This window comes from Sebastes fasciatus, chromosome 12 (genome assembly GCF_043250625.1).
Source record: "Sebastes fasciatus isolate fSebFas1 chromosome 12, fSebFas1.pri, whole genome shotgun sequence".
Taxonomy (NCBI): Eukaryota; Metazoa; Chordata; class Actinopteri; order Perciformes; family Sebastidae; genus Sebastes; species Sebastes fasciatus.
In genome coordinates, this window is record NC_133806.1 from 16,191,000 (window position 1) to 16,210,555 (window position 19,556).

At 44.4% G+C, this 19,556-nt stretch overlaps 1 protein-coding gene across 4 annotated transcripts; it reads right to left on the reverse strand.

Moving 5' to 3' along the window:
* Window positions 1-1,153: 1,153 nt before the first annotated feature.
* On the reverse strand, window positions 1,154-18,470 carry rusc1 (RUN and SH3 domain containing 1). 4 transcript variants are annotated; one of them, XM_074653568.1, is made up of 13 exons: window positions 18,318-18,470; window positions 13,224-16,585; window positions 9,877-10,677; window positions 8,122-8,244; window positions 7,933-8,009; window positions 7,704-7,721; window positions 7,294-7,468; window positions 6,845-6,950; window positions 6,650-6,696; window positions 6,098-6,576; window positions 5,785-6,011; window positions 5,480-5,647; window positions 1,154-3,996 (listed from the first exon to the last, which is right to left on the reverse strand). In XM_074653568.1, exons 2-13 carry the CDS (start codon window positions 16,456-16,458, stop codon window positions 3,831-3,833), a joined length of 5,622 nt encoding a protein of 1,873 aa, XP_074509669.1. In that variant the 5' UTR covers window positions 16,459-16,585; window positions 18,318-18,470; the 3' UTR covers window positions 1,154-3,830. The 4 variants fall into 4 exon arrangements, with proteins under 4 accessions (XP_074509669.1, XP_074509670.1, XP_074509671.1 ...); XM_074653569.1 differs by lacking the exon at window positions 7,704-7,721; XM_074653570.1 differs by lacking the exon at window positions 9,877-10,677 and having other exon boundaries at window positions 18,318-18,469.
* Window positions 18,471-19,556: the final 1,086 nt, after the last annotated feature.

Here is a 19,556-nt window from a genome sequence, read left to right on the forward strand (position 1 = left end):
ATACAAGACAAGTACTTTATGTTTTTCTGAGTGAGGTGTATATACTGTTGACCTATATAAAAATGATTTCATTCATTTCTATGAAGCAAATTAAATGAAACTGTTATTTTTAAAGTTGGGATTATGATTTAAGATACAAGGGCACAGTGAAGACCTGAGCACAAGCTGTATTCAGAGCCTTCCCTCTCTGCTGAACAGCCTTGTCCTGCATTAGAAAAGTACAGTTAAAACAACCCAAAACAATAGCCGAGGGAGAAGAAAACACTGAATTCAATTTATCAAAAAAAGAAGCCTATTATGTATGATTGTTAAAAATAAAACAATCATCTCTGACAATATTCACAGGAAATAATCTGCTCAAAATTCATCCAAATCGCTTGTTTTACACAAACTTCCTGCAGTTACTGCGTTCACTATTTGGGTTAATTTTACAGCTCATCAGTTGTTCTGTACTATTATTGTTGTTGTTGTTGTTGTTGTTAGACATACATACGTCGTCAGTTTACTCAATGATAGAAAAGGGAAGGAAAAAGGTTGGGAACCACTGGCCTACTTTTTTTCCATGATCGCTTAACCAGCTGATTAGACTGTTGTCAGGCTATTAAATAGGCGTTATCAGTCGCTATAAGCCCATAGATGTGGATCAATAAGGGCCTACTACACCCACTAGTAGGTTTTATCATCTATTCACATGATAGATCACCGAAATAAGGTATAAAAGAGCACGACAGCGACATCTAGCGACTGTAGTAATTATGACAGGAGCAAAAGCGGAAGTCAGCCGCACCAACAATGTGTAGTTGTCTTTGCGGTCGTAGTTATTTTAACCCAATTCACCATGTTTTTCCTAAACTTAACTGTTTTTTGCCTAAACCTAAAGAAGCCTTTTTGTTTGTGCTCAAAATGTGACGTTTCATTCAGTTTTACAACATGTTAGAACGTGTTGCTTTTAAGTTTCGCTTTCACTTTTACAAGGTAGTACACGTAGTAGGCCCCTATTGACCCACATCTATGGTGCTTATAGCGACTGATAATGGCTATTAAATAGCCTGATAACAATCAAATTGGATGGCTTAACATGTAAACTCTGACTAATAAGGCTTTTTAACATGGATATTAAGGGCTAAAATATGACTCAAACAGCTGCCCAGGCTTGGTTTATACTGATCATTTTATTTGGTGTATTTACAAACAAGCACATGCAGGAGGTGGACAGTGACTGACACTAGAGGGGCACTGAACTATATGCAGTAATAGTAGGACACAGGGATGTCTACAGGCTACATGACACCAGAGAGAAAGAGGAGGAAGAGGAGGAGGAGGAGGGAGGTACAGATCTCATTGTTACACTTACACACACACACACACACACACACACACATACACACACACACACACGCACACACAAGTGAAAGTGCAGGATGTGCTCACACTCATCTCTGCTTTCATTGCCACACACATTGCCATGTGCACGCTCACACACTCACACACTCACATAAAGAACCCAGATAGATAGAGAGACACTAGATGGGTCAGATAGAGCTTTTCTTTTCAGAAACCTCCAGATCAATAAATAGTACATCCAATAAATTAACAAATGCATTTAGACCAGAATCTCACAAATAAAAAAAACAAAAAAATATAAACGTGTCAACTGATATTTTATCTTTATCTAGACATTGTTTCTCGTAAACACCTATCCATTTTATGGCATCTTATTGTGATCATAAGTTACAAGTTATGAGCACTGGTTATCGCTACTGGACAGTTGCCATAGTGACGGTGATGTCATGCTACATGGCATTGACACAATAACACGAGGAAACTTTCCCTGATTGATCAATAGCAATGAATTCCTGCTGAATTAAACGGAGGTCCTTTAGTGTCAGCCTTTTCTGACAAGTTAAAATCTGGCTCTTTTATATTAACTTTAACTATTTAAGTTGTTGTTTTAGGCTTCAGGTGTCAACATCAAATCAAAACCGTGACTTTAAAACAAACAAAAAGGCTTTTTAGTTGTACATTTAACCATATGCATAGTAATCAATACAGAAACTATTGAATAAATATATGACATAAAGCAATGTGGTTCAACAGTAACATCACTTCCACCACAACCAATTCTACTACCACTATCATTAATATCAATGATTATGATGAGCAAACATGGCGGGAAGGGGTTAAGAGTAGGGCTGTCCCGAATATCATTTTTTGTGCTTCGAAGCTTCGGTGAGAAATTTTCAAAGATATTCGACACACGCACCTCTACAATAACTAATGATAATTAATGTTGAATATGAATAATGAATGATGTTGTCGAATTATTCCTTATTTCATGGGCTATTTGGGGATTTATACATACTTAAAAAAAAGAAAACGAAGCATTCGAATACTGATTTGTAGGTCGATTACCATGGCAACGGTCGAAGCTTCGAAACATTCGGGTCAGCCCTAATTAAGATAAATACAAACACTGAGGTACGAGGTGAAATTCAGCCACCAAACCTACAGACTTTGCTGTAGTATTTATGAGTTACATACATCTGGGATCTTCTCACTCCATTAAAGTTTAAGGTCAGATAGTGTTGAACAAGAGCCGAGCATAGTTTGGTGAGGTGTTTTACTCCGACACACGTTGGCACCGTGAGGTTTTGGACGCGATTAGCTACAGATTGCTGTTGTCTGATATTATCTCGTGTGGGATGGATAGATAGATATTTTCTGGCATTCATTCAAAGCATTCATGGCACATTACAATGCATACAGTGTTTTAAGGTATGAGGCTAAATCTAATAATGTTATGAATATGATGTCAGGACCATAGCAATACATGAAGCAAACAGGAGGGAAGATACTGGATTTAAAACAAACACATTTTTTTTGCATGTATGACAACCGCTTGATGTGTGTGTAAAGTTGCAGATGTAAAGAATTCATTTTTTTAATCATCCACTTCCTCAGTGTGGCCACAGTATTAAGCTGCTGCTTGTGTTTTACTATCTGCTTTCTCTTGTTCATCTATCTTTCTATCTATCTTGGTAATATCAATCTCATTTTATATACTTATATATATATTTTGTATGTATATTTATACAGTCAAATATAGTAGCAGAAACAAACACACATGAACCAGGCGATAAAGGTGAGAGGTCGATAGGGGTTAAAGGTCAATAAAACACAGATCTACACAGCTACAGTTCACTACATTACTACGCAGTATGCAACAGGAGCTACGGCCCAGTACTCTCACGTGCTTCCTCCACTCGACAACCTGCGAGCCGCGGCTCTCTACAGCTGACTACAGCTAGAGATATCAACGCGGCTACTACCAGGCTGTCGCCTCCTCATGGCCTCTGATCTGAAAGCACTCAAGTGGTTGACAGCACAGAATTTCCCCTGTGATCGTTTTCAGACCAGCGGCCGACGAGGAAGGCAGAAATTGAGGAAAGAACATTTTAAAGGGATACTTCACTACGAGATCAAAGGTCTTCCAGTATGAAATTTGACTTGAGTCGTTATTTCACAGCATCTGCTGCATTCCTGCTGCTAACATCCATTAGTTTAATGCTACCAAACTGGATGGATTGTGAATGGGGGGGAAAAAAGCTCCCATATGTTCATAAAGGGAGCGGGCTGCAGACTGCTCCTGATGCACGTAAAGCAGAACAGATGGTGCTATGCGCTCAACTCAAACTCGAACAGAGCAAGCGTGAAATATCCCTTTCAGAGTAGTGGAGCCCCGCCATAACCTCTCAACACTCGCCTAAAATATATATAGATTTTTATTTTGTTTTTTTAATTGATTGAGTGCAGCAGTTATGGTGCCGAAGTCACATGATGAGAGAGGTGTAGCCAATAGGTACCAGTCCCTCTTTGTCTCCCTGACGACAGCGAATCCAGTCCTGATCGACTCCTCCTAACACCACCAGTTCCTCCCCTTTGCAGAAGGTGAGCTCTGAACCAGTTCCCGAGTGGTCGCACAGCGTTCGTATGGACCTGAGGACAGACAGCAGAGATTTTCTCAGGTCTACACACCAACCACAGACAAGAACGTCAACTCCAACATACGATGTAGCCCTATCTTGGATGAGTCACAATGCAGGGTCGCTGGTGAGTCACCAATTATAGTCTTCCAAAGACAAAAAAAGATAACAGGAGCATTTCTGGTGTCTCCTACGCCCACTGGTGCTCTTGGCGGGGGAAAGATGACATTTTAAAAGAGAAAAAAATACGCCACAACTAGACACCCTGTAGGCTGCTTTAGCTCATACTTAAAGGTGCAATCTGGCCAGAATTTTAGTTTAAATCATTCAAAAAGAGGTCATTGATAAGAGATTACATTTTTGATGTTATGTCAAATATGTCTATGTGTTGCATTGCAGAGATATCCGCTGAAATGAGCATGCGAGTCACTGTAGCGTCCAGTCGTCTCTCAAAAGATGGAGAAGTAGAGCTGCCCCGAGGGCTTGTCAATCACGTTAAAGGTACATGGTCTGTGTATGTTTTGATAGTTGTTTATTGGATTAAATCCAAAGTGGCAGAAACAAGAAAATGACTCGCATTTTCGCTTTGTCCTCCCCTCCACCAGGAGACTATTTCGCTGTGAGGAGAGCGGGCAGCGGCTCCGGGAAACTTTCAGTTAGCAACTAGCTGTAGTAACTCGCATTCAGCCAGCGCAAACTCCAGCTACTAATAAACATGTCCCGTAGATCTCAAGAGCTCGCACTCGACGCTGCACTTCCTTGGGTCCTCAGCAATACACCCTTCAAGTGTGAAGTCGATCGGATGAACGGTTGGTGAGAAAAACAAAATACAGACAGTGTACCATCACTGTCAATTTATATCAGTGTTATTATAGTAAACTAAAACTGAAACAAAACTAAAAATAAGCAGTTAAAAATATTTTTAGTGAACTGAAACTAAATAAAAACCTTTAAAAAAACTAAACTGAAATGATATTGCCTGGGTAAAAACTAATGAAAATATAAAATGAATGTAAAATCATTTCAGTTTTAGTTTTGTTTTAGCTATAATACATCACTCCTGAAAAAAGGAGTCAGCATGAATTTCCGTCAACTCTCGTGGCTACATACCTCTGAGGCGTTATACCTGGCCCTGACAAAAACAAACTAAAACTAAAATAAAAACTAAAACTAAATTTTTCTGAAAAATCTTAAAACTAAAACGGCAAAAACACTCTGAAAACTAACTAAAACTGAAACTAAAACAGCAAAAACACTCTGAAAACTAACTAAAACTGAAACTAAAACAGCAAAAACACTCTGAAAACTAACTAAAACTGAAACTAAAACAGCAAAAACACTCTGAAAACTAACTAAAACTGAAACTAAAACAGCAAAAACACTCTGAAAACTAACTAAAACTAAACTAAAATTAAATTGAAAAGTCAAAGCTAAAATTAAATAAAAACTAACTGAAAATTCAAAACTATTATAACCTTGCTTTATGTCCGTTGTACCTGAGTGGTCTGGGTTTGTCCTTCATCTCCATTGCGTCAACCTCTTTCTCTGCCTCGGGCTCACTTCCTCCCTGGGGCTCCGGGGCCCTTCGTATTATCGGGGTGGAGTTGCTGCTCACCATTCGTGACAGTGCGGTGACACCAGGAGACAGCCACTGAGAGGGACGCCTGCAGAGACGGACACAGAGAGGACAAGAGGGATGGTTAAACAGAGAGAGAGTGTTACCATTCATGCAGAAAACAAGTCACTACAGTGGTTGAATCCACTAGTCCATTACAGTTATGTGGTGAATTCATTGGCTAACCTGGTTGGCGGTGTGTGACCTGGTGGGCTGCTGAGGCTTTTAGAGGCTCCAAAGAGCCGCCCCATACCCCAGGGAACATGAACACTGCTGCTGACCGGAGCAAACTCGCTCCCTGCTGTTGCCTGGAGGTCCGTCTTCAACTCCTCCTTTTTCAGGCTCCTCTCAGACAGGTTCTGGCTCAGTCTGCCTCCCCAGCGCATCACAGCCCCCCATCCGTGCTGGATCACCTAAGATTAAAAGAAAGGTCAGCCCTGCACGATCACACAACATATTTGACTACAAACACTGAAGAGCTGCACAAAAAGGTGAGTACCTGTCCTGCCTGCTGAGCGAGGCTGTCCTCCTCAATATCATGAAGAGGTAAGTCTCCAATTTCCTTCTCCTGCACCCACAACAGCTGAGGACTCGTCTGCCCAATAGTGACCGGTGCTTTTATGGGTGCAGCACTGCTTTGTGTTGATTCCCATGTTCCTCCGTTCTTTGGCGATTTTTCTTTGGCCGCCCGATGCTCTGGGCTTCCAAAGTCTACCTCTGAGAGGCTTTCAATATATTTACAGCCTGTGATTTTGGATTGGGACCCCTCTGTTGAAACGGCGTCCTGACAAGGTGGACTGGGGATCTCCGGTGTGTGACTGTCCAGCTCTAAATGGTGGTGCTGGAAGAGCAGGTCGAGGTTGAAGGTCAGCAGGCTTAGAGGCTGCAACACGAGGAGCAGCTCCTCGAACAGAGGCTGGCAGGCGGTCAGCGACAGACGCATGAAGGAGGCGGGGCGGTGATATGTCTCCAGCACATCTGAGAGGAAGAGAGGTCACTGTTAACGCACATGCACGCGCACGAGAATGAGACGGAAGTGATGGAAACTTACCACTGCAAGACTGAAGGTGAGACAGCCAGAAATCAAGAAGCTTGGTACTGGAAGAAAATAGAGAGAAGAGGAAAAGTGAGGATACAAAGAGGACAAGTGCAGGGAAATTAAAATATAGTATCAAAAATATTTTTTAACTACTGATTTGAGCACTTTTCCTGCTACTAGTGGAGAGGATAATGAGCCAGAACTCACTTCAGCAGGCCGAAGAGGAAAGCGTTGAACCTGTGTTTGCTCTGTCTGAGCTGAGGCAGCTCTCCAACACGAACTTGTAGGTTGAACAACGCTTGAGTTTTAGGACCTTGAAAAGTGTGTTGAGAGGAAGAGGAGAAAATATATATAAAGAGACGGAGAGAGAGAGAGAGAGAGAGAGAGAGAGAGAGAGCGATCAACAGAGGAACTTTAAACTTGGCACTCATAGGCCAATCGATATCTGCATCCTGTTGTTTGCTTAATTCAGCATTTTAGATACTAAAATCAACAAGTATTGACCGGTGTGTGTGAGAAAATGTCAGGCAGACAAAGTCCAGGGCTTATTATTATTATCATCATCAACCAGGAAAAAAAAACATGACACAACTAATATCAAATCCTTAATATCCAGGTCTATAAATGCTAATTTTCCTTTGATCTTGGCGTGCTACCTGGCCTGGTGGAGGCCTGGACCAGACCCCAGGCGGAATTTGGCCTCCTGCCTGCAATCAGGTCACTCTGGTGAGGCTTCAAGCCATCGGTCAGCAAGCTGTGCAGGGCTGGGCAGAGACACTGCAGCACCAGACGGCCCAGAGATGGATTTATAGTGCTGTCTCCTGATAAGGCCTAGGGAGGGGAGAGGAAGGGAGAGGAAGAAGATGTGCAGTGACAGGGAGAGACAGGGGAAAGGACGGCACGAGAGAGAGAGAGGGAGGGAAAGGAAAATGGGACACGTAAATGAGGACCAGGGGAAGACGAGGGTCGGTATGATGTGATGAGACATGATTTGGGGGGGTTGGAGTTAGTTGACAAAGAAATTCTTAAGACTACAAGATTGGGTTATCTAAAGATATTCTAGTACCTTGTTAACTGAGAGAGACTGAGGAGAGACGGAACAAAATATGTAGAGTCAGAACAAGAAGGGAGGGGGGGGAAGCATTTTCAAAGATGAATTCAAAAGAAGATGACATTTTGTTTCGTTATCGAGAGTGACGCCTCGATAGTGAAACAAACAAAGCAACAAAAAAAAATGACAACTTAATTCTGTTATTCAAAATCCCTCCGGTGACGTAATGTAAGCAGTGACTAACCTTCTGAACGACAGTCCGAGAAGAGCTGAACTGGGCCAAGATGGCTTCCACTGCCACGCTGACCGCACTGACCAGAGCTGGAGGGGAGAACAATGGTTAAACTGTAAGAGCTATAGACATCATCAGGGACAAACATACACAGATGGACAGGTAAACACACACACACACACACACAGGTGAGACGCACACCTTTTTTTTCCTGCAGGCACAGAGAGGACAGGCCCAGGCCTCTCATTGGATGCTTCACATCTTCGCCCATCCAGGACGTCTCTGTCCTCTGTACAGAGCCAGCGAATGAGACACTGCGAACAGCTGACAGCGACAGCAAAAGAGTAATTACTTACTTCAAAAAAATACAAATTCAACAGCAGCAATAATGAATCACCACAGACATAAATACCATAACTAAAATATTAGTATTATTAGTAGAATGAGAAGCATTTGGAGGAGGCAGACAGAAGCAGATGGTACTACTGACAACAAACAGTGTGTGAGGACATCCTGTAAATATTGGTTTGCTTTCAACATCTGGATCTGTGAAGACAACTTTCTGTATGCATCGGGAATAAACAGGATCCCATGCATTAGTCTTGACTCGCGCTCAAACACACAAATACACTCATACATACCTAATATAAATATACATACTGCAGAGCTAGTGGGGGGAACAGGTGTATAAACTAGCACATCAGTCAGGTCAGATACAATTATTCACATGTGCAAAGGGCAGATGTTGAATACGGTGTGATGTTCATATAAAAGGATTTATATAAACTAGTTATATAAATACAGACATTCATATAATGAACAGGATGCAGTGGACCTTAAAGGGATAGTTTGGGTGTTTTGAAGTGGGGTTGTATGAGGTCAGTGTGTTACCTACAGTAGATGACGGTTGGCATGCCTCCAGTTTGGAGAAGCAGACAAGAGTTACCACACGGAACCAAAGCAATGTACTGCTGTGGACGGGGTCGGCAGAAAAACTTATTTTAGCTTCCTAAAAGAAAAGCTCACCTTAAAAAATTGATAACGTATCTAAACTGTTTTTATCATCTGAGCCTGCTGGCTTTGGAAAGAGCATAGATAAGTTCCACTTTCAATTCAGTTCCCCGTCGGAAAGGAGAACAAAAGGGCCGTCTGACTGCAAGATGAAGCGGTGAAAATATTCAAAATATAGCGTACACTTAAAGGGATAGTGATTTTTTTAGGTGAGTCTTTATTTTAGGTGGCTAAAATAAGTGTTTCTTCTGTTCCCGTCCACAGCAGTACATTGCTTTGCTCCAGTTCCTGTGTTTTCTGTTTCTCGATGCAGGGGGCTTGCCGACCGTCATCTACTGTAAGTAACACCTACTACTACTACGATAAGTATCTCATACATCCCTACTTAAAAACACCCAAACTATCCCTTTAATTACTTTGAAAATGCCCTAAATGTACACATATACATACACAAAGATAAAAAAAAAAAAGGTTTAAATAAAAATAATTTACTTTACAACATCACACCGTGCAAAAACAAAAACATGTAGACAGACCAGGCCAGACGAGACAGACACAGAGACAGACAGAGTAAGAGGAAAAAAGAGTGCGAGCAGCTCTGGACGCCCTCTGACAGGAACAGCTGTCACCCCTCTGAAGGCCCTTTGCAGATTTGAAAGGACGGCGTAGATAAGACGCATTAGATGACCTGCAGGGATCTACCTTCTGCTACATAAAACAGCTTCAGTTACCCAGTTCTTTCAAATCTGCAAATCCCAAAGGGTCGAAAAGTGACAAAAGTCAGAGGGCCACTATATCCAGGGAGGGCAGAGAACAAAGACAGAAACAGACAGACAGACAGACAGACAGACAGACAGACAGACAGACATGCATGCAAGCAAGATGTCAAAGAGAGAGAGAGAGAGTGTGAGATGTAGGGAGAGAGAAGAGAGAGAGAAGTCTTACTCGCCACGCGTGACTGCGGAGGAGCCTGGTAGAGTTTTGGGGGTAGGGGGGGCGCCCTAGGCGGTATAGGAGGGTAGAGGTTTGGGTAGTAGAGAGGAGCAGCGAGGGCAGGCAAGGTGTGAGAGCGGGGGAAAAGCGGGGAGTTGAGGCAGTAGCCTGCTGCACCTGGCGGGGTTGCCCCAGAGCGCTCGGGTGGGGCGAGGGCGCCGATAGGCGAGAGGCGAGGAGGGGCACCCCTGTGCAGAGGGCAGTTTTTCGGGTGGTACAGGTAATATGAAGGGAGAGGAGGAAGCTCTTTAGATGTCCTGTTGTGGTCTGCGTGTGAGTGTTTTTCTGAATACAGCGAATCTAAAGCGCTGATGCTGTTTGAATATGTCATCATGACATCAATGTTCTTATATGGAGTGGTGCAACCTGGAGCCTGAACAGGTGTGTCTGACTTAGAGTCACTGCAGTACAGAGAGTCAAAATTACAGATAGAGTCAAAGTCTCTGCGTGTGTTAAAGATATCCCCATAATCACAAGGAGAGTCTACATCGAAATCATCCAGAGATTCATAGTTAAAGCTAGAGTTCATATCAGCGCTGGACTCATCTCTTTGGATGCGAGCTGCGCTGGGAGCAGCGGTGGCCCACCGTGTGTTATTACAGCGTGTGTCTCTGGACTCCCTGCCTGCATGGCTGAGGGGTCTGGGATCTGCAAAGGGCTGGGAGTTACAGAAGCCGGGGCGATAGGGAGGGAGGGCAGCGTGGAGGAAGTAGGGTTGGAAGGACTGGGCGAGGGACAGCGGGGGGGAGGAGACTGCTTATTGGGAAAAAGGGTTAAAAAGGCCAAAAAATTGTAAAGGTGCAGGAGGTCAGGATGGAGAGGCAAAGCGACATGAGGGAGCAAAGCGGAGCCGTGGACAAACAATGGAAAACAACCGAATGGGATGGAGAGGTGAGGAAAAACCAGGAAGAGTAAAGTAAATGTGGCAGAGAAATGGGAAGGAGAGAGAGATGCAGAAAATGTTAGTGTCTGTCGAGAGATAAAAATGCACATTCATGAGTGTAAATCAGCAGATATCGTCATCATGTAACATCATGCAGTATTTAAACAGTTGATTGACAGCTACACATTGATAGAGAATGAGTCAATGGAGTTGATTCATGAAGGGCAATAACCACACGTCTCTCATCTAAGAGTTTGACACAACAGGAAATGATTCCCATAAACGCTGCTCAGTAGAAAATATTCAAATCAGCCACTTATTCACCGTAATTAAAATGCCACTATCAAAGATTCATCATATCTCAATGTGGGTTTTCTGGTTTCACTTTCATTTCACACTTTGTACTGAGAGTTCTGAACGTTGATCTAACACAGCACAGTGTTTTGTAATTTACTGCAGTGCGTGCCATCATCACCTCTGGATCACCTTCTCTCTCTTTCTCTTCTCTGCCTTTTGTTTTCTACCTCTCTACCTCTCTACCTCCTCCTCCCCTCTCCAGCAGTACAGCAGTGTAATGCTGAGTCAGTCAACAGATAGCTGACTTCTGTCCGTTCCTGCTCACTCACCATGTCTGCCTCTGTGGAGATTCAGAGGTTGTGGCTGCAGCAATTTACATTACACTAGATCAGCTGTGACAAAGTGCTAGGGTATGTATATATATATATGTATATGGGCTGCAAAATGAGCTAGAAAGCAACCATACCTTGGTTAGACTTGAGCTGTCTTTGAACTGTAACCAACACATGATACTTCCTATTTTTCTGACACTGGCTCTCAGCCATTGGTCCATGTATTAAGATCCACCCCTTTGGTTCTTAAAGGTGTACACACCTATTTTATGTCTGTTGCAGTGGTTTTTGGGGGAAACTCCTGCAGCATGTAACTCGTTAGCAAAATCGTGAAATAATGCCATGGTGATTTTATAATCAAAGGACTAATTTTACAAATTAATTTAGCAACCGACTGGCGGAGAATATGAGCAATTTAAATTAGCGCAGCGACGATTAATCGATTAGTTGTCAACTATTAAATTAATCGGCAACTATTTTGATAACCGATTAATCGGTTTGAGTAATTTTTAAGAAAAAAAAGTCTCTGATTCCAGCTTCTTAAATGTGAATATGTTCTGGTTTCTTTACTCCTCTATGACAGTAAACTGATTATCTGTGAGTTGTGGACAAAACAAGACATTTTAGGACGTCATCTTGGACTTTGGGAAACACTGATCGACATATTTCACTCACGTCACTTCATCTGCTTTAGTTAATCCAGTACAGTTATTGTTTGTAATTCTTTTCATTTAACAAACACCATATAACGCATATGGACGTATGGATTTCTTTGAACGCGTCACGCAGTAGAGAGCCTCTTACCGGCTGTTTAATTGATAGTAGTCGCTACAATTACTCATTTCTTTCTGATATTTTATAGACCAAACAACTAATCGATTCATCGAAGAAATAATCGTCAGATGGCAATGAAAATAATCGTTAGTTGCAGCCCTAATTTAGATCAAACATACACCCTACTGACAATCTAGTGTTTATGAAGCCCACTGCAGCACTGTATGAGATAAGTAACCTGATCTTAGCTATCGGTGCCACTCTAGGGAGCAAAGGTTTGGGGGAAGCAGAGAAACGTGATTGACAGCAAGAGGAAAGCATAAAGTTGATGGGATTTAAAACTAGTAAAGAGGCAGACGAACAAAAAAATATGTTAGGACACACTGATAGAAAGAAAAGAGAAGTTGAAGGTATAAAGAAGGAAGGTGGTGAGCTCAGTGGGCACTCCATTATCCCCCTCCCGTTGGCCTGGAGAGTGGATGAATAATTGAATAAGGCAGTGATGACATCACACTTTGATAACCAGTGCAGGAAAGACTGGCTGGGAAGTTTCCAACCTCCTCTCTCTCCTCATATTACCTCCACTCTTCACTGTCTTTATCCCTCCATCTCTCACTGTTGCTCATGTTCTCTCTGCAGCTGCCTCTGTCTTATTCACATCCCCCCCTCTGTTTATCCCTTGTCATCATTTATCCATCATATCACCCATCATGCCTTTCTGTGACGCATGCTTGCCCTCCATCTCTTCGCTCTCGCTCAATATATCATTTCCATAAATGACTCAACCCTTGGTTTCTTTCTATTGTACTGTCCAAGGATGTTATTTATGCATCAGTCTGTCCTTCTCTCCATCTTCTGCCCATCCCAGATTTGTTGAGATGAAAATTACACTTTGATGTGTTTATCGTCTCCCACGCATGCACAAAAAATGCACACACACACAGACCCCTTCCCCTATGTCATTAAATTCAGCTGCCTGCTTTATTAGCATCATCATGGTAATTCACACTCACCTGTAGTTCTTGATTCAAGACTCCTTCCACCATCGGCTCGTCCTCTCACCTCCACCTCCACCTCCACCTCCTCCTCTTCTTCTTTCTCATCCTTCTCCACCCTCTTAACTTCTTCACCCTCCCACTCTCTGCCCATGGTCCACAGGCTGCTGTCACTGACCGAGCAGCCAATCTTCTGTGATGGGCACAGCTCCGGTTGTCTCCCCTCCTCGTCAGCTCTCTGGAGCATTTCCTTCAGAGCGGCCATCGAGGTGAGGGCCGGCGGCGGCTGCATGAAGAAGGCCTGAGCCTGAGAGGTGTACTCCCATTCGTTGCCGTCACCGCCCGCCATCTCTCTCCTCCACCTCAGGTTGTACAGAATATCTGCGTCTGGCGTAATAACATTCGGGTCGGGGTCTGGATCGGTGATCACCTTCGTTGTGGGTGCGCCGTTCTTGCTGCGGTAACGCAGCTCTTTAAAAGTCGTGACATTTGGAGCTGGAGATGACCCTGAAGAGCTGAGCTTCTTCTGAGTTTCCACTTGAGATTTTCTCATTGCCAGTGGTGGAGGCTGTAGTGCGGCTTCACACTCAGGTGTGAATGCTATGAGCCAATCGAAGCGCTCAGGCTGTGCGGAGTTAGCCACGAGAGTGCTAACTTTATGGTGTGGCACAGATGGGGGGATTGGGGGTAAGGGGCGAGGAGGAGGAGGAGGGGGAGGTGAATCTAGTACCTCGGTAGGATACCGGTAAGACTCAAAGCTCATGTTCTTTTCTTTAGTTTCATGTGTATTGCTAAAACCAGTGCTGTAGTAAAGGTCAGAGGTCAGACCGCTGCCCCTCTTCCTCCTCCTCGCCATCTCAGTGAACGAGGTGGTTCTTTGTGTGCTCTCCTCTTTTGTTTGGCCTCCATCAGCTCTTCGTTCTCCAACCATCTTGCCTCTGCTGCTCCATCCGTCTCTGGCCATCATCCCGGCATCACACTCTTTCTCCTCCTCCCTCTCTTTCAGTCTGAACTCATGTACCTCCCCAGACCTGGACGAGATGACATGATCTCTATCTCCTTCATCCTCTAACCCTCCAACACAAACACCAAGCTCTGGGCTGAGTTTGAGGAGCTCAGCTTGGGTCAATCCAGCGAGCATCAGTAGCTTCCGAATCTCTACATCCAGTGCATGGAAGGAGGGGGGAGGAGGCAGGGCAGGTGGAGGTGGTATGGCAGGGGGAGATGAGGAGGAGATGGAGATAACTGGCGGAGGAGGCAGAGGTGGGGGACGCATGGTAGGAGGAGGAAGGGAAAGGGGGGTCTTTTCGTGATCGGCTTGAAGAGCGGCGAGCCGCTGGGCCTCTTTCCTGGCGAGGTGACGCTTCCGAGGGGGAGGGATGGGAGGAGTTGGGGTGGGGAGAGATGGAGGTGGAGAAGGGGTGGTGTAGAGGGTGAGGTAAGGGACTGGTTTAGAGGTGGGAAGAGGGGGAATGGAGGGTGGAGAAGGAGGTAGGGGTTTCTCACACCTAAAAGTGGTGAAAGTGGGGGACGAGGAGTTAGGGGAGAAAGTAGACAATGTAGGAGAGGTGGAGACGGCCATGGAAGTGGTCTCCCTGCTGATATTGATGTATGTGTGGAGGTCAGAGCTCACGCTGGCGTGCCGCGCTGGAGGTTTGGGGGGTCTGGGTGGCGGCCCGACAGGAGAAGAAGTGAGGGAATCAGGAGCGAGGTGATCCTCACAGTCTGATGGAGCGGTGAGGTCGACCCCTGCGTCTGAAAACTCCTGAGAGTCTCCCAGCGCTCCTCTGCCGCTTTTATACAACTTCCAGGGAATGTCAATGTTGCCCATTTCATCCATGACGTCTGAGAGATCCTGCTCTTCCAGATCTCCGAGATCAAACCCCTTCTCATGGAGTCTGGCAATGTAGGCAAGTTTCACTTCTCTGTTCACCTTCTCCAAGCGATCCAGGTGATCTAGCCGATCCCTCAGAACATCCCAGTGTTGCTCGCCCTCCAGATCCCAACGAGCCACCTGGATCACCTGGCTGAAGCGCTCCATTTTCCCAAACTCCCCGACTGATTCTAGGAAGTCAAGCAAACCTAGTTTGGTGACCTCAGAATCATCTTTGAGTCCTAGGTAGTCAGGAGAAGGGGAGTCCAGGGCGGAGGGGTAGCCCTCATCTGGGGAGCAAGGGGAGGTGGGGGAATGTGATCTTAAGATGAAGGGGTTGTGGCTAAGAGGAAGGGATGGTGGTGGATGGGACGGGGGTGAACGCGCAGGAGGCTGGCATTCAGGGAGAGAGCGGTCTTTGGGAGCCAGAGCGACGGACAGATTATCGTGGTCATGAGAAGAGCAGATGGAGGTGGATTGATCTGCACAGTCAGACTCCAGATCAGAGCAGGAGCTGATGGAAGTGGAGGACGAGGAGGTAGAGGAGGAGAGCGAGAACTCCAGGAGGGAGGGGGGACAGTCACAGCACGAGGGGACCAGAGTGTCGTCATCATCATCATCGTCGTCGTCATCATTGTCAGCCTCTTCATCATCATCAATATCAATATCCCCGCTGCTCTCTTCCTCGTCGTCGTCTTCCTCTACTTTTACATTTTTCTTGTTGTCCAGATCAGCGCTTGCGTCAGCATTCTTGCCTTCATTTTCCAGACTGGCAGCAGGGCGGGCGGAGGCCTCCAACTTGGCCTGTGCTTGGGAGGGAGGCTGAGGCTGCTCCTTGGCCCCTTTCCCATCCTGCCTCTGGGGCAACGGGGCCGGAGGAGGCGGTAGCTGCAGTTGCTGTCTGATAGAGATGGTGTTGTTGTTGTTGTGGTTATGGTTGAACATGCTATTGTTGTCCTGCGGGGAGCGGCCGTCGCAGCACAGACACGGGAGGCTCGGCTCGTTGCAGTTCGGGTCAAGAGGGAGAACGGAGGGGAGCGGAGGCGGAGCGGCTGCTGGTGCAATTTTAGTCGCCGCAGACGCACGAGCAGCCTTAGGTTTGGGCTTGGCTAATTTGGAGATGGTTGATCCCTGTTTTTGTGCGCCAAACCTGGACTGGGTCACTGGTGGGCGAGGCTGCACTCCCACCCTGGTCCTGATGGGTGCAGCGGGAACTTTAGTAGCCCGGCGCGGGGAGGACGAGGTGATCGTGTTCATGTTTTTATCCTCCCTCTGGAAACCAGCGCCGTGAGGCTTTGGTCCAGCTACGGTATTGGTCCGCCTGCTGATGTCAAAGCGCCGCGGCTTCGGAGGCTGAGAGGAGCAGCTAGAGGACTGCATTGTGGGAATGTGGCTTTTTAGGATACTCTTATATTGCTGTTGCTATAGAAACTAGTGTTGTAAAGGCAGGACAGATCCAAACTATGACGCGCCGTGACGGTCACATCTTGGCTTGACTCCCGAGATCCTGTAACATCAAAGGAGACACACAGTGAATAATGACTACGAGCAAAACTCTGCTCTGCAAAGACCGATTTCTTGCTCTACACATGTTTTCATATTAGTCTTTGAAGTTAAATGCATCATCTGGACTATTCATTAAAACTCAATTGCTTTTGGGCTTTTCTGTTTTATAATTATCACAGCCCAAGTCCTGGGAGGCCACAGCAGCGATATGAACACACACACAGTGCTGTAAAAAAATAAAATCAAGGCACATTATCAAACATCACTACTTAAGAAAAATAATTCAAGCTGAAATAATTAATCAATTTATAAATTGACATTAAATTAATCAGCAACGCTATTGATAATTGCAAAAATGCCAAATATTCACTGGTTTTAGCTTCTGAATTGTGAATTTTTGCTTGTTTTCAGAGTCTTTTATGACAGTAAACTGAATAATATATTTTTGTTTTGGACTTGGTTATACAAAACAAGACGTCTGAAGACGTCACCTTGGACTGGTCACCTTGAGAAACAAAACAAAACATTGTAGACCAGTATCCCCACTGAGGCATTAATAAAAGATCATCTTATCTTATCTTATTTTAAATGCTTAATTGATGAATCAAGAACATAATCAGCAGATCAGTTAATAATGAAAAAATAGCTAGTTGCAGCCCTTAAAAAATGGTGCATCTTTTGTTGAACAATATAGTAGTTTTTTTGGAAACAGTGAGGCTTGTTCAGTTAAACAAATACTTGACAGATGGTTTTCATTATTAGTACAACAGATGAAACAAGGCAGACACGTAGCCTATCTATCTATCTATCTATCTATCTATCTATCTATCTATCTATCCATCTATCTATCTATTTAAACACACACCCATACACACAAATCACATGAAATGATCCCCATGATAATAATTGCTGTCTAATTTATAGCTTAATAACAGCCACTCATCATCTTTATCAGCCATGTTCAGCTCCACTGAGCAAGCACTGTTATTCATGAGTTTACAGTAGTCAAGCTGTCTCCATCTGTACCAGCACATCCTTACACACTGATGGCAGCAGGCAGATCTAGATCAAAAGAAATAACATAAAAGAAAAAAAAACAAACACCATAGAGCAATGACTGAACATTTAACTGGAGCATGAAATAATCAGGCAGCAGCACTGAGTCTGCCTTTTTTTAAAGCCCATCTATACGGAAAGCTATTGCTCAGATATTCCTGCACAGTGCCCTTCACATCACTGAGGAATATAAATCACTCAGCTTTAAAACTGGGTCTTCATCGGAATGGCCATTTAAAAGCCAACAAAGCCTTGAAATAAAACAAAGAAAACATGCATTTGAGCAGATGTAATTGAACCCCGTCCTGTGTTCAGTATTTACCCCTGCATGTATTGATCCCAGAGCTGATGGAGACAGGGAGGATGGGAGGAGGAGGAGGAGGAGGGGGTACCACCAACCGCATCGCCTGATATACAGGCCCATCCGCCCTATTATAACTCTAATATTACACATTATATATACATGCCACTTAAAACCGATCATAACAAAACATTTCCCCTATAATGCAATTCAAGTAATATCACTATAAATAGCAGATTTGCATGTCTCTTGGTTGCGCACGCTCCTATGTGGGAATAAGGAGGTTTTGCTTACCAGATTACACCCTGCAGGTTCATTTTAAAAACATATTTTAAAAAAATATACACATAAGATGATAAATTAGGACTCGACTCACGATCAAATTGAGGTAAAGATGGATGAAGGTCTCCATCTCGTCGGGCTCGCTCACATCTCAGTCTCAGTGTGAATGTGAATCTCTCTCTCGATGGTGGCAGCATCAGCATCTGTCTTCTCGCGAGCATCCGACCAACCATCACCCCCCCCTCCAACCCAACCAAACCACACCCCTTACTGGCCTTATCATCACATCCAATTTATCTTGAATCATTATCAGCTTGAAATAATTAGTTTTGAGAGGAAGCGTCTCATTAAATTCCCCTTAAAGCTGCAGTTGGTAAAATTGGAGCAAATATGATTAAAAAAAGTTTTTTTTTATGAAACAGTCACTATATCCTGACAGTAGTGCATGAGACAGGTAATCTGACAAAAAAAATCATGTGTCCTCCGGTGTCCTCCAGTGCTCCTAATGGTATCTGCAAGATTTCACAGACTGGAGGAAAACAACCAATCAGAGCCGAGCTGGAGCCTGCTGTCTCTGACTCTGACTTCCTCCATCACTGACACCTTTGTGTCCATTGTCAAGTTAGCAGTGCAGAAAGGTTGAAGCTGCAGTGGGTAGAAATGGAGCAAATATGATTTAAAAAAATATATTTTTATAAAACGGTCACCATATCCTGACAGTAGTGCATGAGACAGGTAATCTGGAAAAAAATAATTCATGTGCCTCTGTGTCCTCCGGTGTCCTCCAGTCCTCCTAATGGTATCTGCAAGATTTCACAGACCGGAGGGAAACGACCAATCAGAGCCGAGCTGGAGCCTTGCCATCTCTGACTCCGATCAAACGGTCAAACTAGGCAGCGCTGATCATATATGAATTAATGTTTCTGTTAGTGTAATGCCTATTTCTCTCATAAAATGTTTTCAGAAACATCTTGTAGTGTACTGTTTTGCTGTAAAATAAGAAAGTTTATGACCCGGCAGCCATGTTGAGATCAGTTGAGGAAATACCAAGCACCGCCCACCAGCCAGAGCACAGCCAATAGGAACGCTCTCTCTCTCTGAAATGACCTGTGGTTGGCCAAAGTCTCCTGTCACGGGCTAGATTTATTCAAGGCCTATAGAAAGGCGGCTGGGTCACGCGTCATATCTTTGGGGGTATAATACTTGCGCAGTAAAATCTGGTCTGCACTCGCCGAAATTGAGCCAATCGCAACGCACGACCGCAGCTTCAGTTACACTGCGCATGTGTTATACCCCATACCCCAAGACCCATGTCCTCCTGTGACCCAGCCTC

Coding starts and splice junctions, on each gene's coding strand:
- rusc1 (XM_074653568.1), bottom strand. CDS start 16,458: ATGCAGTCCTCTAGCTGCTCCTCTCAGCCTCCGAAGCCGCGGCGCTTT. Junction 6,577..6,649: donor TCACCTTCAGTCTTGCAGTG/GTAAGTTTCCAT, acceptor TCTTCCTCTCAG/ATGTGCTGGAGACATATCAC. Junction 5,648..5,784: donor GGTCACACACCGCCAACCAG/GTTAGCCAATGA, acceptor CCGTCTCTGCAG/GCGTCCCTCTCAGTGGCTGT.